The sequence below is a fragment of the Bos javanicus genome, chromosome 7 (assembly GCF_032452875.1).
Source record: "Bos javanicus breed banteng chromosome 7, ARS-OSU_banteng_1.0, whole genome shotgun sequence".
Classification (NCBI taxonomy): Eukaryota; Metazoa; Chordata; class Mammalia; order Artiodactyla; family Bovidae; genus Bos; species Bos javanicus.
In genome coordinates this window covers 6,348,434-6,371,906 of record NC_083874.1, presented here as the reverse complement: position 1 = coordinate 6,371,906, position 23,473 = coordinate 6,348,434, and the positions used below count along the sequence as shown (strand labels likewise).

Genomic DNA, 23,473 nt, shown 5'->3' with positions numbered 1-23,473 from the left:
GGAAGGATGGCTCTCAACCAGGAGCAGGAGGTGAGGACTCTACCACACAGGGCGTACTTGGCCAGGTTGGAAACATTTTTGAGAGGGGTGCTACGGGCATCCAGTGTGTGGAGGCCAAGGATGCTGTTCAATATACCACAGTGTACAGAATGGCTCCCCAACAAAGAATGATCCAGCTCCAAAGTCAGTAGAGCCAAGGCAGAGAAACTGTGTTCTAGAGACTTGGAGTTCGTTAACTGTTGCTGAAACTTTGACAGTTGGAGCCTTTGATTCCTGACTCTGCCACTAGTTGGGTGGACGAGGTGGTAGTAAAAATATTGCAGAAAGGGGAACCCTTTCGAGGGCCCGAGAGTGGGCTCTTGTTAACACTTGAGAATGAGTTGTCCAGGAGATACACGTGCTGACAAAACAAGAGAATTTATTGGGAAGGGGCACCCTGGAGGAGAGCAGGAGGGAAAGGAAAAGTTGAAGGATTTCTCTGCCATGTGGCTCCCACCTTCAAGTTTTACGGTGATGGAATTAGTTTCGGGGTTATCTCTGGCCAACATTCTGAGTCACTGTCCTTCCTGGTGGTGCCTGCATTACTCAGCCAAGATGGATTCCAGCGAGGTGGATTCTGGGAGGTTGGTAGGACATGTGGGCATCTCCTTTTGACCTTTCCCAAGTTCTTCCTGTTGGTGATGGCTTGTCAGTTCCATGCTCCTTACCAGGACCTCCTGTCACAGAGTAACTCACACAAATGGTTATTACAGTGCCTGGCCAGGGTGGGTGGTCTCAGTTAGTGTTTGCCCTACCAAAAACAGCCTTTAACAGGATCTCTCCGGTGGTCCAATGGCCAAGATTCCTTGCTCTTAATGGGACGGGGCAGGGAGGGGCCGGAGTTCGATCCCTCGTCAGGAAACTGGATTCCACGTGCCGCAAGCAAGAGTTCAGGTGCTCCCACTGAAAATCCTGCATGCCGCAATGAGGCTCAGTGATTTCCTGTGCTGGGACTAAGGCCTGGCACAACCAAATAAAAATAAATAAATGAAAATAGCAATTAATCACACCAGGCATGATGCTAGCCTCACAGTCTCTGTAAGTACATTTCATTCTCTCACCCTCCAGGAAGGTGGTTGAGAAAATTTAGGCCCAGGGAGGCCAAGTGGCCTGAACAAGGGGCTGCATCTCTTTGGACCTCATTTCCTTCATTGGTGGCCTTCCCTGGTGCCTTAGACAACAAAGAATCTGCCTGCAATGCAGGATACCCAGGTTTAATTCCTGGGTCGGGAAGATCCCCCGGAGAAAGGGAATGGCAACCCATTCCAGTATTCTTGCCTGGGGAATCCCATGGACAGAGGAGCCTGGCAGGCTGCAGTCAACCGAGTCACAAAGAGTCGGACACGACTGAGCGATGAATACACACACTTCTCATTGGTGGGACGGGATTATGATGTGTGCCTCTCGAGGTTGTTGGGAGGACTGCCCTCCACAAAGGGCATCTGCTAGGGATGAACCCATTAGCCGGCACACAACAGTTAACCACCAAGTCTGGCTAAGTGCCCAGCCTAGCCAGGGCTGGAGAGCCAAACAATTTCTTTTATTATCCTAGTTGCTGGGGGAATTGGCAGAGACCTGTGAAGTGCCTAAGACAAAAGTTACTAGGGTTGCTGGGGGCATGCCTTTCAGGCAATGCGGAGCCCAGGAAACTTTCTTCTCCAGCCTACTTCCCCAGAAGATTATAAATTGGCCCTTTCACCACCAGCAGGAGCTGGAGGAAGGCTGGAGCCCCCAAGGCAAACCTCTGTCCTTCCTGGGGAATCCAGGCTTGCTTAGCTGTCTCCTTATGTGACCAACAGGAGTTGAGAAAGATGGATAACTGGTGATGAGCTGACTGATTGGACGGTTATGGACTCAGCACCTGCTATGTGCCAGGCACGCTGACCTTGGCAGACGCGGACATCACGTTCTCTTAGGAGGAACAAACAGTAAACAAAGAAGAAACATCAGCTGGTGGTGAGTACTGTGCAGAGAATTAAAATAGGGTGATGGTCAAAATAGCAATTTGAGACGTCAAGGAGTAGTGGCATGGTCAGAGAGAGCCTCTCAGGAAATGGCGTTTAAGGTGGAATGTGCATAACTTGAAAAGGTGCAGCATGGGAGTTCAAGTATGGCATATGCAAAGACCCTAAGGCTGAGAGCAGTTAGCCAGCATTAGACTGGAGGAGAAGGGGACAACAGAGGATGAGATGGTTGGATGGCATCACCGACTCAAGGGACTTAAGTTTGAGCAAGCTCTCGGAGTTGGTGAGGGACAGGGAAGCCTTGTGTGCTGCAGTCCATGGGGTCACAGAGAATTGGACATGACTGAGTGACTAAACTGAACTGAAACTGGCTTCCCAGGTGGCTCCGTAGTAAAGAATCTCTTTGTCAATCCAGGAGATGCAGTAGATGTGGGCTCAATCCCTGGGTCAGAAAGATGCCCTGGAGAAGGAAATGGCAACCCACTCCAGTATTCTTGCCTGGAGAATTCCATGGACAGAGGAGCCTGTCAGGGTTATAGTCCATGGGGTCGCAAAGAGTTGGACATGACTGAGCAACTAACACTTTAACTTTTTGCTGTAATAAACCATCAGGGTGAGTGAAACAGCATTTGTGAATCCTTCGAGTCCTCCTAGGGAATCCTCCAAACCTAGGGTGGTCCTGGGACCCCTGAACAGCAAAGCCTTTCCGGATGGACAAAGCAGGGAAGGGAAGTTGGGGCAAAGAAGAAAAAGATGAGCAAAAATTCAGGCTGTTAGGTAAAACTATTTCTTGAGTGCCTGTATGTAAAGTGGGGCCTTCTAAAAAATATATATGAACAAATGGAAAAGCATATCATATTTTTATTTTTTCTTTTATTTTTTTGACCACACATGTGGGATGTGGGATCGTCATTCCCCAACCAGGGATCGACCCTGAGCCCCTTGCATTAGGAGCATGGAGCCTTAACCACTGGCCCACCAAGGAAGTCCCTTTTTCTTTATTTTTTTGATTGGAGTATCATTGCTTTACAATGCTGTGTTAGTTTCTGCTGTACAGTGGAGTGAATCAGTCATATGTATGTATATAAACCCTCCCTGCTGAGCCTCTCTCCCGCTTCTCCTTCCCACCCCTCTAGGTCATCGCAGAGCAACGAGCTGAGCTGAGGCGGGTACTTACATACCTCTCTCCCAAAGGCCTTGTTCGCATTTGCTTCCTCATGGAACTTGGGGAATTTATTTTGGTTGTCAGGCACATTGTGCTTTCTTCCTTATGTGTTGTTCCTGAGATGAGAGCCTCCTCTTCTCACCCTAGCCCACCCGGGAGTGGTTCTCACTCCCATTTCCCAGAAGATGGCAGCTGATGGAGGCTGTTGGCTTAAGTCCTCCAGGAAGGCAATGGAGGAGTCAGCATTCCAAGCAAACCCATGGACACCAAGGTATCCATTCCTCCAATCTGTGGTTTGTCAACACTGAGAGGTGGGTGAGGCAGGAGTAAGGTCACCAAAGCATCTTCTGTAAGGCCAAATCCTGAGAAAGTCTTTTCCTGCTCACTTTTTTTTTTTTTTTAATTTTTCCCCAGGCTTTATTGAAATACAATCAACATATAACATTGTGTAAGTTTAGGGTGTATCATATCCATATGATGCACTTCAGGATGGCTACCCACGGTAGCATTAGCTAACAGGTGTCACATAATTACCATTTCATTTTTGTGGTGAGGACACTTAACTGTCTTAGGAACGTCCAGGTGTATAACACAACATTGCACAGTATTGTTAACTGTGATCGTCATGCTACACATTAGATCCTTGGACTGACTCATAAGTGGAGGCTTGTAGCCCTTGGCCAACCTCTCCCCATTTCCCCACCTACAGTCCCTGGCAACCACCATTCTCCTCTCTGTTCTGAGTTGGGTTTCTTTTGTGCGGTTGTTTGTGCTGGGTCTTTGTTGCAACACGTGGGCTTCTCTGTTGGGCAGCACAGGCTCCAGGGCACGCAGGTTCAGTTGCGACACGTGGGCTTCGTTTCCCAGCAGCATGTGGGTTTTTAGTTCCCTAACCAGAGATCAAACCTGCATCTCCTGTCTTGGAAGGTGGACTATTAACCACTGGACCACCAGGGAAGTCCCTGAGTTGGACCCTTTTTGGATTTCACATATAAGTGAGGTCTTGGAGCAGTTATCTTTCTCTGACTTGTTTCACTCAGCACAATGCCCTCAAGCTCCATCCATGCTCTTTCAAATGGTGTATTTGATTATTTCAAACAGCACATCTCGGTTGCTCAATCAGGGATCAAACTTGCACCCCTGGCATTATAAGCGTGGAGTCTTAACCACCAGGTCATGAGAGAAATCCCTCAGTCAGTTCCAGGTGGGTAGGTACTTAACTGCCCCTCCGGAGACTTGCTAATTTCCCTTCTTCTCAAGGAGAGCAGGCCTCAGGTTCCACACCTCGTGCAGGCAAGCAGATTCAGCTAGAGTTGATTTAAAGTTGGTGTCCCAGTTTCTCAGCACTGCTGACATTTGGGGACAGATGGTTTTCCGTGGAGGCCCTGTCCTGTGCCTTGTGGGGTGTTGGGCAGTATCCTTGGGCCCTACCTTCTAGATGCCAAGAGCTTCTCCTCCCCCAGTCGTGACAACCAAAAATGTCTCCAGATATCCCAAGTGTCCCCTGGAGGGGGGGTGCAAAATGGCCCCCAGTTGAGAACCGCTGGCTTAAATAGTACACCTTGTGCCCATACTTCACTGGAGGGCACGGTGAGCACAGGATGATGGGGGTTCCCCCGAGTTGTCCTTCTTGCCTGCCCTGCCAGGGCTTGGCACCGTGCCCAGCATCACACAGCCTCCCACTGCACACCTGGGCCAGGGCTCAATTTTCATGGAGCCCCAGGGGACCCAGGTGTTCGGGAGGCTGGTTTGTCCCTAGACTCCAAAGCTGAGCGCCAGGAAACCGCAGTTACTGTGGCTACCGGTGAGCTCCCGGGGCGAGAAGCTATTGGTTGAGGGGGAAAAGGCTCGGGTGCCTGGCGGAGTCAACATCCAAGGGATGTCAGCTGGGAGGCCATTGTCCAACATCTCTCCCCATTAGCTTTCGCAGACCAAGTGGAGCCGTGAAGAGCCACTGGTTCATCTCCCCAGGGGCCCTGGAGGTGACAGAGGCTGCGGGTGGTCAAGAAACCTAGGAGGGTGAGACAGGTACCCCACTGCAGATGGCCCTGCCCGGCTGGCCTCCTAGGAAGGCCATCTGGCCACTGGTGTGAGGTGTCTGAGGCCCCGGCCCTTTCCTGGGGAAAGACTGTCCAGGTAGGTGGGCAGCATGAACTGCAGCCCCCTCAGCCCGGGCACCCGCCGGCGGCTTCTCCACGGTCAGGCAGGCCCCCTCCCAGCGCCTGCATCCAGAAGCGTGGCCATCTTCATCAGCTCTACGGTCTCAGGTAAGGGACAGGGCTGGACTTAGAGCTTGGTGGGGTGCCAGGGCCAGTGGGCATGGCTCACAGCATCCTCTAGGAGACCTGGATGTGAACACAGCCCGGCCAGTGACCCACACACATAGGGACTGGTGAGGGAGAGCCTCCCTGACCCTTTGCTTCCTCCCCTATAAGCCCGCCTTAGAGCCTGACTTGAGAGAGTTGTCAGTGGCAAATGATACTGCAACTAATATTAATGATGAATGTTCTAAGCTAGGCTTAAAAAGTGCCCGAGTCTTCCCACAGCTACAAAGCTCTGTATGACAGGATCTGGTTTACTCCCCAACTTTATCTGGTGTAACTCTCACCTCACACCCACACCCACCCACACTGGGCTCCAATAGGTCCAGGAACCCAAGCCCCATAAACTGTAGTTATTCAACTGATCTGTTTATCTAATGCATGACTCCTCCAACCAGGCTATAAGCTCCATGAAGGCAAAGAGTCCACAGTGTGTGCAGGTAAGGGTTTAATAACCCATTCTTCGAAAATTAAAACAAAAACCCCTGATTCATACTGTCTGCCAATTTCTGTGGTGTAAATTCTCCCACCATGGTCAATTTCAAGCTGTCCTGGGTGACCTCATAAACATGCAGCCAGATATGTTGGGTAGCTCACCATCCTCGAATATTTCCCTAATGCAAAATCAATAGCTATAAACAAACTCAAGAGCAGAAACCAGGGTCAAGGGTAGTAAAATAGTTCGGAAGTGATGAGGTTTGAGTATTTGCAATCTCCACTTTCACTGTCATGTATTCCATCCCAAGTTCAGACAGTTTAATGTTTCACGTTATTATTATTTAGTTAAGTCATGTCTGACTCTTTTGCGATCCCATAGACTGGAGCCGGTCAGGCTCCCCCGTCCGTGGGATTCTCCAGGCAAGAATACTGGAGTGGGTTGCCATTTCCTTCCCCAGGGTATCTTCCTGACCCAGGGAATCTTCCTGACCCAGGGATTGAACCCGAGTCTCCTGCATTAGCACATGGGTTCTTTACCACTGAGCCACCTGAGAAGCTAATTTTTCACAGTGGCTGTTTTAACAAAATCCCTGATGATTCAGCCATCGGCTCTCCCAGGACAGCAGGGGCCGGCTCCAGCATACTGCATTGCCTACATATGCACTGTTTGCCATTGTATCCTTGATGCTTTTTTTTTTTTTTTGGCATTTTTGTCTTGCGGGATCTTGGGGCTTCCCAGGTGTTGCTGGGTGGTAAAGAATCTGCCTGCCACTGCAGGAGACATAAGAGATTCGGATTCTATCCCTGGGTCAGGAAGATCCCTTGGAGGAGGAAATGGCAACCCACTTCAGGGTTCTTCCCTGGAGAATCCCATAGACAGAGGAGCCTGGCTAGCTACAGTCCATGGGGTTGCAAAGAATTGGACTTGACTCAAGTGACTTAGCACGCATGCAAACAGGATCTTAGCTCCCTGACCAGGGATTAAACCTGTGTCTTAACCACTGGACCACCAGAGATCCTTTGTAGTGTTTGGACATAAAGTAACTTCACAGAGGACATTTTATGGACAAATATAAATAACCTGTGGAATTCATAGGACAGGCACAGGAAGGGAGTAGGAGGCAGGTCCAAGATTGGCATTCAGGTCAGTGCCTGTGCTAGGACCCCGGCAGCTTCTTCATACTAGCCGCTTTGGGAGTCTTTTCATGGACACTAAAGTGACCCTCCCCTGGCTACGTGGAGAAAACAAATAATTCTTGAATGCTTACATTACAATAGGTGCAGCCTCAATGGTTCCATCAACATTTATTCGGTACCTGTGTTGAGTGCTGAGAAATTAGCAATGACTTAGACAGAGCAGAGGTTTTTGACTTTGGGGAGCTTGTAGCCCTGCAGAGTAGAGGCATCACCCACTTTTTACGGAGGAGGAAACCAAGGATAGCATGATGCTTGGCACAAGGCCATACAATGAAGGCAAGTGGTAGAAAATAATCTTAGAATCCAGATTTACCCTAGGCAGGGCTGCCAGATTTATCAAAAATAAGAAACCAAACCACCACCATAACCAGCAAAACCAGGACACCCAGCTCAGTTTGCGTTTGAAGTAAACAACCAATGATCTTTTAGTATAAGATAGTGTGCAGAGCTGGAGAAGGAAATGGCAACCCACTCCAGTACTCTTGCCTGGAAAATCCCATGGACAAAGGAGCCTGGTAGGCTATAGTCTATGGGGTCGCAAAGAGTTGAACACGACTGAGTGACTTCACTCACTCACTCAGCGTGCAGAGCGGCTTCTCTGGTGGCTCAGCAGTAAAGAATCTGCATGCAGTGAAGACTGCCTGCAATGTAGGAGACGTGGATTCGATCCCTGGGGCAGGAAAATCCCTCGGAGAAGGAAATAGTGACCCAGTCCAGTATTCTTGCCTGGGAAATCCCACGGGCAGAAGAGCCTGGCAGTCCATGGGGTCACAAAGAGTCAGACACGACTGAGTGAGTAATCCACCACCGCCAGTGTGCAGAGAGGGACATACTTATGCTAACAAGTGATCTGTGTTACACATGGAACAGGGCTTGTCAGAAATGCACATTCTGGAGTTCAGGGAGTGGGCTGCACTTATGCTACCAGGCTTCTCATTACTTATCTGAAATGCAAATCAATGGGGTGTCCTGTATTTTATCTGGCAACCCTAACCAAAGGTGAACAACCATACTGGTTAGCTGGGTCTGAGGGGTTTCCTCGGATGTGGGATTTTTAGCACTAACACTAGGAAAGTCTCAGGCATAGTTGGTCTTTCTGGCATGCCTCCTATTTTTTGTAGCTTTTGATTCTTCATGAACGGTCCTAACCTTTGTAAGAGTTGTTGTTGTTCAATCACCAAGTTGTGTCCGACTCTTTGCAACCCCATGGACTGCAGCATGCCAGGCCTCCCTGTCCCTCACCATCTCTTGGAGTTTGCCCAAGTTCATGTCCATTGGGTCAGTGATGGATCCATCCAGCCATCTCATCCTCTGTTGCCCTTTTGTCCTTCTTGATCTTTCCCAGAATCAGGGTCTGTTCCAATGAGTCAGCTCTTCACCTCAGGAGGCCAAAGTTTTGGAGCTTCAGCTTCAGCATCAGTCCTTCCGATGAGTATTCAGTGTTGATTCCCTTTAGGATTGGCTGGTTTGATTTCCTTGCAGTCCAAGGGACTCTCAAAAGCCTTCTCCATCACAATTCAAAAGCATCAGTTCTTCGGTGCTCAGCCTTCTTTATGGTCCAACTCTCACATCTGTACATGATTACTGGAAAGAATATAGCCTTGACTATACAGACCTTTGTTGGCAAACTGGTGTCTTTGCTTTTTAATACACCGTCTAGGTTTGTTGGTGCCAGTGGTAAAAAACCCACCTGCCGATGCAGGATATGTAAGAGACGCAGGTTCCCTCCCTGGGTTGGGAAGGTCCCCTGAAAAAGGGCATGGCAACCCACTCCAGTATTCTTGCCTGGAGAATCACCATGGACAGAGCAGCCTGGAAGGCTAGGCTACGGTCCGTAGGGTCACAGAGTCAGACACGACTAGAGTGACTGAGCACACACACTAGGTTTGTCACAGCTTTCCTTTGTAAGAGCACCTGAGGCTAAAAGCAGAGCTGTGAGGCAGGGACAAGTTCTGAGTTTGTCCGGTTCCTAGCCTCCATGCTGTTCCTTGCAGATATGGACGCAGAGAGGGAAGCCCTCCAGAGCACCGCCTACCCCGAAGTGCAGACCTTCTGCCAGAAGCATGGCCTGATGTTCGAGGTAATTGCCCCCCGACCCCTCACTGTCTCAGCAACCCGGGCAGGCATATGGGCTCCTTGCTCAGAGGGGCTCCACACCAGAACTACAGATGAAAGTCCTCTGAAGAAGGCAGGCGGAGAGGTCGTGGCCATGGGCACTGCAGTCAACCCTGGTGGTGTGCCAAAGTACTGGGAGTGGATGCCTTGCAACTCTGCTCCTTGGGCATGCCACTTTTTTTTTTTTTTTTAATAAGATTTACTTTCTTCTTCTTTTTGGCTGTGCTGGGTCTTCGTTGCTGTACGTGGGCTTTCTCTAGTTGCAGAGAGCAGGGGCTACTCTTCGTTGCTCTCAACGCAGGGGTCCCAGGTTTGATCCCTGGTCAGGGAGTTAGACCCCACATGCTGCAACTAAGAGCTCACATGCCACTCGTAGACCTAGCACAGCCAAATAAGTAAATCAATAAGAAAAAATACTTTACAAAATGACGGTGGGGCCTGTAGGTGTGATGGATGACGCAGGCTTCTCTTGCTGTGGAGCAGGGGCTCTAGAACATGTGGGCTTCAGCAGCTGTGGTTCCCAGGCCCTAGAGCATTGGCTCAGTAGTTCTGGTGCAAGGGGTGAGTTGCTCTGTGGCACGCGGGATCTTCCTGGATCAGGGGTCAAACCTGTGTCTCCTGCATTGGCAGGCTGATTCTTTACCCCTGAGCTACCAGGGAAGCCTTGCATGTCACTTTCATCGTTGCTTTGTCCTGTCCTCCAGCCTTCCCGACACTGGAACAGCTTTAGCGGGTATCTATGAGGGCTGTGGGATATTTGGGTGGGTATGCATGTGAGACGTGCACCAGCTGGGCAGTCCCCATGGGCCCTAGATAGAGGGCACCGATCCCAGGGTGGGGATGTAGATGGCTGCATGTTTCTAAGTGGAAACTGATAAACCATCTTTGGAATCTCAGCCTCAGTTGATGCTGTCTCTTTGCCATTTACAACAGTCATCCAGAGAGCCTAGCCACTGGACTACCAGGAAAGTCCCTCTACATTACTAAGAAAGGGGCCCTCACTGATCATGAGACATGATTCAGTGGCAGAGATGCTATAAAGGAAGACATAGGTGCTGAGCACTGATGAAACGCCTCGTGTGCATCCCTTTAATGTGCGACTAAGGCAACACCCTCAAGATGCAGGCTGGGAGACAGTGGCCTAGAGAGATGGAGTTTCTTGTGCGGACCCAGTGGCTGAGCCTTTTTCCTTTTCCCTTTCCTCCTCCAGCCACATCCGGTACTGTAGTTCTTTTACCCCATGCTGTAGTTTATTAGGAATTTTATGTCCTTCTCTCTGGACAAAAGAATTGAGACATGGCCTGTTCTGAGTCCCACCCACTCTCTCCTCATCCCAGCTTTCTGCCTGGTCAGCTTCACTGCTTGAATTAAACCATTCTACTCAGCCCCACCTCCAGCCAGTGGGCCAAAATGGACTGAAAGTGTGCAGTTCCCCAGGACACTTGGCCACGTCTGATTCTGGCCAAGTGAAAACCCTCCTTTGCAAAGAAAGCTCTGCAAACAAGGGTGGACATGTCCTTGTTTAAAAGGAACAGTTTGAAAATGCCCAAGTTCTTTAAAAATGTTTTAAAATATTTTTAAGTAAACGTTTGAGTTTGGAATTCAGATTTGCAGGAAAATTGCCTGTAGGATAGAGTCTCCATATGCCCCCACCCACCCACTTTTTCCCCTGTTGTGAACATCTTCTATTATCGGAGCATGTTTGTTATGACTAAGAAATGGACATTGGTACATTGCCTTTAAGCAACCTCCAGACTTTCAGACTATCACCATCTGTGTCTCCTTTCTGGCTGGAGAACTCGGTTACATTTAGAAGGCCAAAGAACTCTTACATTGAGTTGTGCCAGCTCCCCAGTCTCCTGTGGCTGGGACAGCTCCTTGGTCTTCTCCTTCGTACTCATAAGCAGTACAGTTGTGGGGAATATTGCCTGGGAGTCCTGTGGCATACCTCCAATTTGGGTCTGTCTGATATTTTTCTCATGATTACACTGGCATTATGGGTATCATTCGAGTTCTTTTAATCCAGACATCCCTCTTTGAGGAAAGGTTGTCAAATTACTGAAAGAGGGCCTTCTCTGGTGGTCCAGTGGCTAAGACTCCGAGCTCCCAAGGCAGGGGGCCAGGGTTGGATATCTGGTCCAGGAACTAAGATCTGGCATGCTGCATGCTGCTGCTAAGTCGCTTCAGTTGTGTCCAACTCTGTGTGACCCCATAGACGTCAGCCCACCAGGCTCTGCCATCCCTGGGATTCTCCAGGCAAGAACACTGGAGTGGGTTGCCATTTAAATAAAAAATGACTGAAAGAAACTTTATGCCTTTATCAAAAGGAATTGAAAAACATCACCCATCCTGCCACTTTCCTGACAAACCCATGCTTGTCATTTCCAGGTGGTTGACCTGAGGTGGGGTATTCGGAACACTGAGGCCACTAACCACATGACCACAGAACTCTGCTTGGAGGAGCTTGACCGGTGTCGGAAAACATCCATAGGGCCAGCTTTTGTTGTGAGTCTCTTGGGAGGGACAGATGAACTCTTACTTCTCATTCTAGCCCCAGGATATGGCCCTGTTTCTAGACCAAACCCGTCAATGGAGGGAAGTGGGTGGCATGTCTGCTATCATGCTCAATCTTCATAGCCTGCCCATGGCAGACATTGCTAATTGATCACAGCACCCATTTTTCTGGAGAGCTAGCCAGAATCCAGACAGTAGCAGTCAAGTGGAAGCAGCAGGTGAGTGGCAGAACAGAGTGCTGAAGCCCAAAGGCATCTTAAAATTTGCTCTGAGCTTTCCCACATCATGAGCTTTGTTTGGGGGACTTTTAGATCCTAGAAAACCATAGAGAAGGTGAAAATCTACAGGGTATGCAAATTTTTTTCTCTCATGTGCCCTGTGTTATTGGGAGCAATCTCTGTGTCCCTTTTTTGAGCATGCCTCAGGAGCTAACTTCTTCTGATCCTAGGCAAGACTAACCAGGGTCTTCTCTTCTCCCCAACTAAACTCTCTCTGATACCAGAACAATCTCCAGCTCACAATTAAAGGTTTATGTTATAATCAGCATATGATATTCCAAAACTTTGATTTATTACATCACCAAGTTTCAAATATACCAAGAACTAGAGAATTTTGGCTCGTAAATCCTAGAGCAGGGATCAGCAAACCACAGCCCATGGGGCAAATCCGGCCTTCTACTTGTTTTTGTAAACAAACCTTTATTGGCACAAGCCTTTATTTGGCCCTTGATGGAAAGTTTGCTTAAACCTGTCCTAGAAAGTAAAGAGAGAAAAAGTCAAGAAAGTATCTTTGCCCAATACATCTTAATCAAAAACAAGCTTTGAGCAGCTCCCCAAAAAAACTTCTGGAGATAAGCATATAGCAAGTAAAAGGTAAAAGAAGGTTTATAAAAGCTGTTTTCTAGAGAAACAAAGACAAATAAATGAAGCCCATTTGGACTTAAAATTGCCCTGCCCAGTCAGTGTGCATGCATGCATGCTAAGTCGCTTCAGTGGTGTTCGACTCTTTGCAACCCTATGGATTGTAGCCCACCAGGCTCCTCTGTCCATGGGACTCTCCAGGCAAGAATACTGGAGTGGATTGCTGTGCCTGCCCTCTCCAGGGGATCTTCCCGACCTAGGGATCGAATCCATGTCTTTTATGTCTCCTGCCTTGGCCGGCAGGTTCTTTACCACTAATGCCACCTGGGAAGCCCACTGCCCAGTGTAGTAGCCACGAACCACATGTGGTGATTTAAATTGATTAATATCAGGCAGAATTAAAACTTCAGTTCCTCGGTTGCACCAGCCGCATTCCAGCGGCTCAGTGGCCGCATGTGTCAAGTGGCCACCGTGTTGAACAGCATGGGTATGAACACTTCCAGGGTTGCTGAAAGTTCTAGTGCTGCTTTAGAGATTAGTTCAGTTCAGTTCAGTCGCTCAGTCCCGTCCGACTCTTTGCGACCCCATGAATTGCAGCACGCCAGGCCTCCCTGTCCATTACCAACTCCCGGAGTTCACTCAAACTCACGTCCATCAAGTCGGTGATGCCATCCAGCCACCTCATCCTCTGTCGTCCCCTTCTCCTCCTGCCCCCAATCCCTCCCAGCATCAGAGTCTTTTCCAGTGAGTCAACTCTTCGCATGAGGTGGCCAAAGTATTGGAGTTTCAGCTTCAACATCAGTCCTTCCAAAGAACACCCAGGACTGATCTCCTTTAGAGATTACGTCTCCTTAAAAAAAAAAAAACTAAGATCTGGGTGGCAGATGTGAAAAGCTTTACTATGTATTAAGTTTTATCTGTACACTTACCACTGTGTTTTCATGCTTTCCTCTTATACTTTTCTTTGTAGGTTGACATCAATTTTTCTTTCTTCCCTGCTTTGTTGAGCTGTAACTGACATCCAGCACTGTATGGGTTTAAAGTATACAACATAATGACTTGATTTACATGTATCGTGAAATGATTATTAAATAATATTAGTTGACACCCAGCTGCTTATATAGATATGAAAAAGGGAAATGGTTTTCCTAGTGATGAGAATGTCTAGGGTTTACTTTCTTAGCAATTTTCAAATATGCCCTACAGCGGTGTTAACTGCAGTCACCATGCTGTACACTACGTCCCCAGGACTTACTTATAACTGGAGGTTTGAATCACTTGATTTCATGTCTTTATTTTTTATTGAATTCTTTATTATTTTTATTTTATAGCTGATGTTCAACTTGTGTTGGTTTCAAGTGTACAGCTAAGTGATTCCGTTATATACATCCATAACGGCTCAGCAGGTAAAGAATTCATCTGCAATGAAGGAGACACAGGAGGCATAGGTTTGATCCCTGGGTGGGGAAGATTCCCTGGAGCCTTGAAGAAGTGGCAACTCATTCCACTATTCTTGCCTGAAATATCCCACAGACAGAGGAGCTTGGCAGGTGTACTTCAAAGAGTCGAAAAGAGTCAGACACGACTGAAGCAACTGAGTACAAATGCATATATATGTTTAAACTTTTTCAGATTCTTGTCCCTTAAAAATTTGTTGCCAAGTATTGAGTATGGCTCCCTATTTTAATCATTATTGTTTTAAGTACAGTCTAATATTTTAAAGGCTCTACCCTCTGAGTTGCTTCCCTTGTGACTCAGTGGTAAAGAATCTGCCTGCCAATGCAAGAGATGTGAGTTTAATCCATAAGTTTGGAAGATCCCCTGGAGAAGGAAATGGCAACCCACTCCAGTATGCTTGCCTGGGAAATCCCACGGACAGAGAAGCCTGGAGGGCTACAGTCCATGGGGTCACAAGGAATCGGACACAACTGAGTGATTAAGCAACAACAGCAAAATCCTCTGATTTATGTATCTCCTTTGCGATTCCCTCCCCCACCCCTCAGTTTTCTGCTTTTGCTGATGATTGAGACTGATGATTGATCATTTTGTTGCGTTTCAAAGAAAAAAAGAAAAGGCAAAAGTTTCGTAAAGAAAAAAAGGGAGATGGGGAGAAAAGGAACTCCAGGAGGACTTCCATTTTGCAACCGAAATTGCAGGCAGCCAAAAGCGCAATGCAGCTTCCAGGTGGCATGGGGGATGGTGGATGGGAGGGAGGGTGATCTCGGAGCTTCCCCCAGGCCTGAAAGGCCCAGGGACCTCACAAATCCTTCCAGAAGGGTTCCTTGGGCGGCAAGCTGACCTTTAGCCACTTCCTGTGTTCCTCCTGAAACAGGTGTCTCCCCTCTAACTCTTGAGAGTCACGGCTTCATTCTCCTTCAGTGGCTCTGGTTTAGGGGGCTTTCCACCAAACTCAGAGATGCAGTGGAGGCCCTTGGAGAGGCATCTCTCTGGTAAATAAGTCATTAGGCAGTGCGGCAGGGGACGGCTCCCCGTGGCTCTTCCTTCTAGAAGCTCTGGGTCTCTCGGGCCACCTGCAGCTCCAGCATCTCCAGAGAGTTGCTCCTGGTGGTGGCAACTTGAGCTTCTTTCAAGCTCCTCCCATTCCTGTTGCTCTGGTCCCACAGACAGGAGCATCTTGTGTCTTCTGTCTCCTTCCTGAGAGCTCTGGTTTGTGGTTGGCTGGCTGCATCTTTTCCAACTCCTCTTGCTTGTCCAAGGCTCTGCCTTCAAGAAAGGCAATTGGAGAGTGGAATCCTCTTCAACACCTCGTTCTTACCAAACCAAACTTGGATCCACAAGCCCATGCAGAATAAAACCAATCTACCAACATTGAGTTGTCATGAAGGAAGGCACAGCATTGACTGCAGGTGCCAAGCAAGGATTTCAGGGCAGCTAGTGCTCAAAACCCCTGAACTCCCAGATGACTTTTAGGAAAGCATTTTTAAAGGCCAGGTGAGGGAGTAGAGTTGCAGGGTATGGGATCAACTCGCACAATTCTCTGATTGGTTGATGATGAGGTAACAGGGTGGTATCACAGGGGTTAACGTTACCAGTCCTTAGGTGCCATAGGTCTGGGGGCTATGTGTTCATGATCATCACAAAGTGAACTTCTTCCATTTGGTGAGGGTTTTCACACTGGGCTTTCCTGGTGGCTTATACAGTTAAGAATCCACCTGGAATGCAGGAGACTTGGGTTTAGTCCCTGAGTTGGGAAGATCCCCTGGAGAAAGGAATGGCAACCCACTCCAGTATTCTTGCCTGGAGAATCCCATGAACAGAGGAGCCTGGTGGGCTACAGTCCATAGGGTTGCAAAGAGCTGGACACAGCTGAGCGACTCACACTTTCTTTTTTTGCAAGACAACTCAGGAAATGTGCATCAGATACTGTTTTCTATGTATTTCAGGGCGGAGCTAAAGGTGAGGATATGGGGCAGGGGTCTGTCCCCTAGGGTCCTGCTCCATTACACCATCATCACAGATTCAAGTCATTCAGGTTTCCCAGGTACACACCCCCTGGAATATTCTGGTATGTCCCAATGAAGAAGGGAGGGTTGATTGCTTCCATTTTACATAGTGAAGAAATTCAAGACTTTGGGTCCACTGTCCTAGGCCTTCTCCAGCCTAATTCTCTTGAATTCCAGTTTGCACTTTCTTCATGCATGCTGAAGGTGGAAAGACGGCCTCCTATATTCTTGCAATAAGACCCAAATCTTAGGGGCTCTGCAAGCCCTGCAAAATCATCCCAGGGGATGGCCTTATCCCCCTTTACTGCCCCTTCCCTGTTGGTTCTGTAGACCCTGTCTTTTCCGCACAGTATATCCCAGGGCCTTTGCATGTACCGTTCCCCCTGCAAGCCCTCTGCCAGGGACATTCCTTCTCCTGTCTTATTCTTTAGCTTGATCCTCACTCCCTCAGGGGAATTTCTCTGAATCCACGGCCCTCGTGTGACCTAATTTGCCTTTTCCTCTTAGGACGATGAGCAGCTGAAATACTGACACTGGTGCAGTTCTCAGACTGAAGCCTGTTTCTCCTGTTAAGACTCCAAGGTCCAGGAAGGCAGGGCCCAGCACTGTCTCGGTCACTGCTGTCTGCTGAGCAGCTGTCATGGGTTTGGCTCAATATATATATTCGGGGAAGATATTCTGCATGGGGATCTCACCATCTCCCTTTCCAGATCAACTCTTTTTTAAAAATTTTTAATTAGTTTAGTTTTGGTTGCTCTGGGTCTTTGTTGCTGCACGTGGGCTTTCTCTAGTTGCAGCGAGCAGGGGCTACTCTCTGAGAAGCTACTCACCGGCTTCTCATTGCAGTGGCTTCTCTTATCACAGAGCAGGGTCTCCAGGGCACGAGGGTTTCAGCAGTTACAACACGTGGGCTCGGTAGTTGCAGTGCGCAGGCTTAGTTGCCCGGAGGCATGTGGAATCTTCTCAAACCAGGGATCGAACCCATGTCTCCTGCATTGCCAGGCGGATTTTTTACCACTGAGCCACCAGGGAAGCCTGGAAGGACTTATCACTTGCAACAAGTCAGGAAAACACCAGAGACTTTTTCCAAAGCAGTGTCTCCCTGAACAGCAAAACTGAGAAAATTTTAAGCCAAGGGGGCATGCATATTCATGAAGTGATTTGAGCAGAGGTGAATTCAGCCTAGAATTGGGACAAAGGTCCACAGCGTCCAAGCTTTGGTTGATTGAAGTCAAGGAGGGTCTACACCATCATCCTATATTCCACCTGGGCAGGAGTCTTAGTTCCTGCAGAACTCAAAGACATATTATATCTATATCCTTTGAAGATTAACGAGGAGTCTGTTTTATCACTGTGTTGCAAGAAGGGGAACACTTTCCAGGACCCAAGAGCAGGCTCCTGTCCAACACTTAGAAATGAATTGTCCGAGGAGACATACATGTTGACAAAGCGAGAGACTTTATTGGGAAAGTATGCCTGGGCAGAGAGCAGTAGTATAAGGGAACCCAGGAGAACTGCCCTGCCACGTGGCTCCCAGCCCCCAGTATTATGGTAATTGACTTGGTTGCTGGGTTGTCTCTGGCCAGTTACTCTGACTCCGGGTCCTTCCTGATGGTGCATGCACCACATCAGCCAAGATGGATCCCAGCGAGAAGGATCCTGGAAGGCTGGTAGGATATCTGAACTAGAGTCTCTTTCTGTATTGTTTCGTTGCTAAGTCACGTCTGACGTTTTTGCGACACCATGGACTGTAGCCCTCCAGGCTCCTGTGTCCATGGGATTCTCCAGGCAAGAATACTGGAGTGGGTGGCCTTCCCTTTCTCCAGGGGATCTTCCGCAACCAGGGATGGAACTGCATCTGTTGTATTGCAGGCAGGTTCTTTACTGCTGAACCACCTTTTGACATTTCCCTCCTCAGGGGATTCTGCATCCCTTACCAGGACCCCCTGTTTAAGATAACTCATGCAGGTGGTCACTACTGGGCCTGGCTAGGGTGGGTGGCTTTAGTCAGTGGTTCCCCCTAACAACTGGACTATTGGACTGTTTCTTGACTGCTTTTCCTTTATTCCTGCATTGTCTCACTTCCCTTAAGATAATTAATTACTTAGATGTGTTCAAGGGCAAGCATTGAGGCCAGGCTTCAATCACAAAATGGCTCAGGCCAAAATGGTTTCTCTTATGTCAAGAAAGCCATTACTGGTTCCCTTACTCTGGGGACCCCTAACCGATCTGCTTACATTAATCTGATTATCTCTGTGGAACAACCACCAGGCTCATTTTAAGGGCTCGGCATGCCTCACCCAGGGTTACTGAGCTAAGTGCCTGAGCCGAGACTTGAGCCCAATACCACCCCTCTCCAACTCTCTCTCCTCCAGGCCCTCGTGGGTGACCAGTACGGCCCCTGCCCTGTCCCCACGCGGATCGAGGAAAAGGAGTGGGAGGCGCTGAAGGCTCAGCTGACCGCCAGGCCCCGCGACCTGGAGCTGGTGGCACGATGCTTCTGGAGAGACGAGAACGCGGTGCCCCCCGCCTACCTGCTGCAGGCCCTGGGCACTGGGGAGGCCTCTGGGCCTGAAGAGGCCACCCTGCTCTCTGCACTGCGCTCCGGAGCCCAGGAGGCCCGCAGGCTGGGGCTCATCAGCCAGGAGCGGTGGTACTGCTACCACCGGTCAGGTGAGGCTGCCAAGACTCCCCTAGGGGTCCCTGGGAAATGCCCAGGGGTTCAAAATACACGTCACGCTTTATCCAAACACCACCGCCTGCATTTCTATAAATGCTAACCCAACCTGGCTCCCGGAAGCCCAGTTCTGAGAAAGATTATTTTTCTGATCCAAGAGAGTGTAGTCACATCCTGGTTAATTTCAGCGTCTTAGGGTTCTTCTCTTCGGGCTCCTTCCCTTCTCTCAGGCAGGCTCCTGGCTTTGGGGGACTTGTCCTAGGATGACCACCATCCCCATACACCTGGGACCGAGACCCTCCCAGGATTCAGGGTTCTTAGGGCCAAACCCAGGACAGTTCTGGGAAAACTGGAAGAGTGGGTCACCCCGGGCTAGCTGAGAGCCGGCTTCTACTGAGGAAATTGTCCTTCATCAATGTACCTGCCTCTGAAAACTGAAGCGAAGGAAGAAGGAGTCTCTGTTGCCCAAGGAGGGGAGTAGAGTTTCCCCTCTGTGCTGAGTTCATCACCTGCTCCCTTACCTCTCACCTCAAGCCTCGTCCTCTGCCCCTTCCATCCTCCACACCGGGCTAGCAGAAAGGTGTTTCTAAAAAGGCAGTGAGATCAAGCCATTGCCCCATTGCTTGCTGACTCAGGAAAGAAATAGGTTCTTTCAGTAAGAAAAAGGTTCTTATTATTTATGGATTAGTAAGTAACACACAGAGTCGGACACGACTGAAGTGACAGCAGCAGCAGCAGCAACGTCAGTTTACGCTTTATTAGTATGACAGTTTACATCACCCACCTTATTTTTTATATAATTTTATTTATTATTTTGGCCGTGTGGAGCCTTCTTCCTCGCTGCGCGGGCTTTCTCCAGTTGCAGGGAGTGGGGGCCGCTCCTCAGTCGCGGTGCACCAGCTTCTCATTATGGTGGCTTCTCTTGTTGCAAAGCAGAGGCTCTAGGGCACGAGAGCCTCAGTAATTGCAGTGTGCACTCAGTAGGTGTGTTTTCCAGGCTCTAGAGCACAGATTCAATAGGTGTGGGGCACCAGCTTAGTTGCTCTGGCATCTGGGATCTGCCCGGATCAGGGATCTAACCCGTATCGCCTACAGTGGCAGACAGATTCTTTACCACCAAGTCACCAGGGAAGCCCTCACATTATTAAATATATGAATTTATATTATCCAAACTATTAACTATATGAATTCATGTTATCCATACTATTAAATATATGAATTTATGTTATAAAATATTAAATATATGGATTTATATTACCCACACTATAAAATATATAAATTCATTTGATCAACATATTACATATATTGATTTATTAAAAGGTATTGAATGTAGTAATTTATACTAATAGTATTTTATTAAAATATATTGACTGCTATTTACTGTATATATAGTAATTCTAGTAAGGAGATAATCCATTTTTAAAAATTTTATTTGAGGATAATTTTAGATTAACAAAAAAGTTACAACGTTATAAAGATACAAAGATAGTGTAGATTTCTCTTACTCATATAAGAGTAAGTATGATCGAGGTACATTTACTGGAACTCAGAAATGAACATCAATATTTACCATCTGTACATGACTAGTAACTAGACTCCAGACTTCATTTGGATTTCTACAGTTCTCCCATCAATGTCTTTCTGTCCCAGGATTCCACACTTGCATTTCATCCTTTGTCTCCTGAGGCTACTCTGGTCTGCAACAGGTTTTCATGACTGTTTTGAGGAGTACTGGCCAGGTCTTTTATAGAATGTCCCTCAGTCTGGGCTTGGTTGGTGCTTTCTCATGATTTGACTGGGATTATAGGTGAGGGGGCAGAGAAGGCAATGGCACCCCACTCCAGTACTCTTGCCTGGAAAATCCCGTGGACAGAGGAGCCTGGAAGGCTGCAGTCCATGGGGTCGCTAAGAGTCGGACACGACCGAGCGACTTCACTTTCACTTTTCACTTTCATGCATTGGAGAAGGAAATGGCAACCCACTCCAGTGTTCTTGCCTGGAGAATCCCAGGGACGGGGGAGCCTGGTGGGCTGCCATCTATGGGGTCTCACAGAGTCGGACACGACTGAAGCGACTTAGTAGCAGCAACAGCAGCATAGGTGAGGGGGAGGAAGACCACAGAGCTGAAATTCCCTCCCCATCCCATCATATCAGGAGCACCTGAGGCCCACCTGGCATCACAGGTGGGGCTGACCTTGACTGGTTAAGACTAGTCATGACGGACCGGTTTTGGATACACCGTTTGTGTGTCTAACAATGTTGAGTCCACTGTTTGTTGAGCACTTACCCTGTCACTATAGCTTGCTGGAGTCCAGCTCCAGCAGCCAGGGATTCAACCTGAAGGGGTGAGCGGTGTTGGAGAGAAACTGAGGCAGCCTCTCATTTTTCTTGGACTGCCTGTTTATTTCAAGCTTATGATTCTCTTTTATACTTTTACAAAAGCATTAGTTTAGAGGTTTGATATTTTTAGTTCCCATTGACCCAGATTTATTTTTCTCCAAAAATCATTGTTGCCCCTCAAAAGGGGTTCCTTCCTCAGCGATTCTCTTATCTACTTTTTCTCATGTGTCCTTGTGAATACCCTGTAGCTCATGCTAATGTCTGGGCTGCATACCACATTCCTCAGTTTAATTCTTATCTTTCTAAGTCCTGTTTACCCCTAGTATCCTAAGCTCACTATTTCTTAGAAAGGGCTTCCAGCTAATAATATCTCTAAAGTCCCTAATCTCTATAAACTATAGTAGAATATGCTAACATTACAGCATCCCTTAAATCTTTAGCTTCTAACTATTTTAATTATTCCTAAGCCCTAAATTCCTGGTGGCTCCGACGGTAAAGCATCTGCCTACGATGCAGGAGACCCGGGTTCAATCCCTGGGTCGGGAAGATCCTCTGGAGAAGGAAATGGCACCCCACTCCAGTACTCTTGCCTGGAAAATCCCACGGATGGAGGAGCCTGGTAGGCTACAGTCTATAGGGTTGCTAAGAGTCGGACACGACTGAGCAACTTCACTCACTCAAGCCCTAAATTCACCAAATTCCTTTGCCATAACACTTTCCTCACAAATAGGCTTCAGATAGCAATCCCTCCCATGGTCTCAAGCTGTGGCCTGTGTGCTCACCCTGGAACACTTTTTTGTAAAAGTCCTTGAACAAATGTCAGTGATTAACTTTATGAATTATTCTTTGAGCACAGCTGCAGAAGGCTTTATGCCTTCTTATGCTCCTCTCAAAAACAATAAGCACCTTAATATTCTCTTCAGTCAACTCAGCCGAGGAAAGGAAAAAACAAGTCAGAATCACAAAGCCTAATTCCTTCATTCTGGGTCCGTGCCTACGGAACAAAGGGAGGGGGTTTAGGGCCATGCCTCCATTTTGTCAGTAATGCCTAACGCGGCTCCCGACAACAGCTTGCTCTACGACACAGAGCCAAGTGTGCCAATTGTTCTCAGAGAGAAATCTGACCCTGAGGTCATACTCAGCATCTGGGGTCTGTACTTTGGGATGGGCCCAGATTAGCATCTCAGCCCTGCCCCTTTCCAGCGCATGACCTCTGGCAGGCTTGCAGCCTCTCTTTCTTCATCTGTAAAATGGAACTGCTGCTGCTGCTGCTGCTAAGTCGCTTCAGTCGTGTCTGACTCTGTGCGACCCCATAGAGGGCAGCCCACCAGGCTTCCCCGTCCCTGGGACTCTCCAGGCAAGAACACTGGAGTGGGTTGCCATTTCCTTCTCCAATCCATGAAAGTAAAAAGTTAAAGTGAAGTTGCTCAGTCGTGTCCGGCTCCTATCGACCCCATGGACTGCAGCCCACCAGGCTCCTCCATCCATGGGATTCTCCAGGCAAGAGTAGTGGAGTGGGGTGCCACTGCCTTCTCCCAAAATGGAACTAGTCAGAAGTAGTACCTAGGGGAGTCGTTATGGAGATCTGAAAGGTCCTGTCTCGGCCGTGATCTTATTCAACAATAAGATCACTAAGCAATCATGTCAAACCTCACCCACTAGTAAACCCCTTTTGAAAGAACAAATAGAAATTCCTAGACATCAGCAGGGATAAGGCAGTGGCACCCCACTCCAGTACTCTTGCCTGGAAAATCCCATGGACAGAGGAGCCTGGTAGGCTGCAGTCCATGGGGTCACACAGAGTCGGACACGACTGAGCGACTTCACTTTCACTTTTCACTTTCATGCATTGGAGAAGGAAATGGCAACCCACTCCAGTGTTCTTGCCTGGAGAATCCCAGGGATGGGGGAGCTTGGTGGGCTGCCATCTATGGAGTCGCATAGAGTCAGACACGACTGAAGTGACTTAGCAGCAGCAGCAGCAGCAGAAAGCACAAATGGGTGTGGAGGTCAGAGGCGTGTCATAGACAGTATCTTTAGACCATATTATTTTTCAGGCACCTTGCTAAACTTTCTTTAAAAAAAAATTTTTTTTATCTTGAAATAGAGTTTCATAGGAAACTGGAAAAAAAAAAAAAAAGAGGAAGAGGTTTCATGTATCCTTTACCCAGATTTCCCCAAAGGTAACATCTTGCATAACTAGGGTACAATATTATAACCAGGAAGTGGACATTGTTAGAATACAGAGAGAGTAACAGAAACCATTTGTGCATGTGTGTGTATGAGCCTTTTCTTTCTCTGCAATTTTATCACCTGTATAGCTTCAAGTAACCACCATGGTTGATACACAAGGACTGTTCCCTGACCACAGGGTCCCTC

General features: G+C 48.2%; 1 protein-coding gene across 2 annotated transcripts in view; it reads left to right on the top strand.

Moving 5' to 3' along the window:
- The first annotated feature begins 1,627 nt into the window (after window positions 1–1,627).
- Window positions 1,628–23,473, top strand: part of NWD1 (NACHT and WD repeat domain containing 1) — an 82,433-nt gene continuing 60,587 nt past the window's right edge. The window contains exons 1-5 of one of the 2 annotated variants that reach the window (XM_061421706.1): window positions 1,628–1,995; window positions 3,316–3,439; window positions 9,119–9,204; window positions 11,628–11,744; window positions 18,453–18,750. In XM_061421706.1, coding sequence (XP_061277690.1) covers window positions 3,364–3,439; window positions 9,119–9,204; window positions 11,628–11,744; window positions 18,453–18,750 — 577 coding nt within the window. In that variant the 5' untranslated portion in view covers window positions 1,628–1,995; window positions 3,316–3,363. The remainder of the gene's footprint in view (window positions 1,996–3,315; window positions 3,440–9,118; window positions 9,205–11,627; window positions 11,745–18,452; window positions 18,751–23,473) is intronic. The other variant, XM_061421707.1, reaches the window with a different exon arrangement.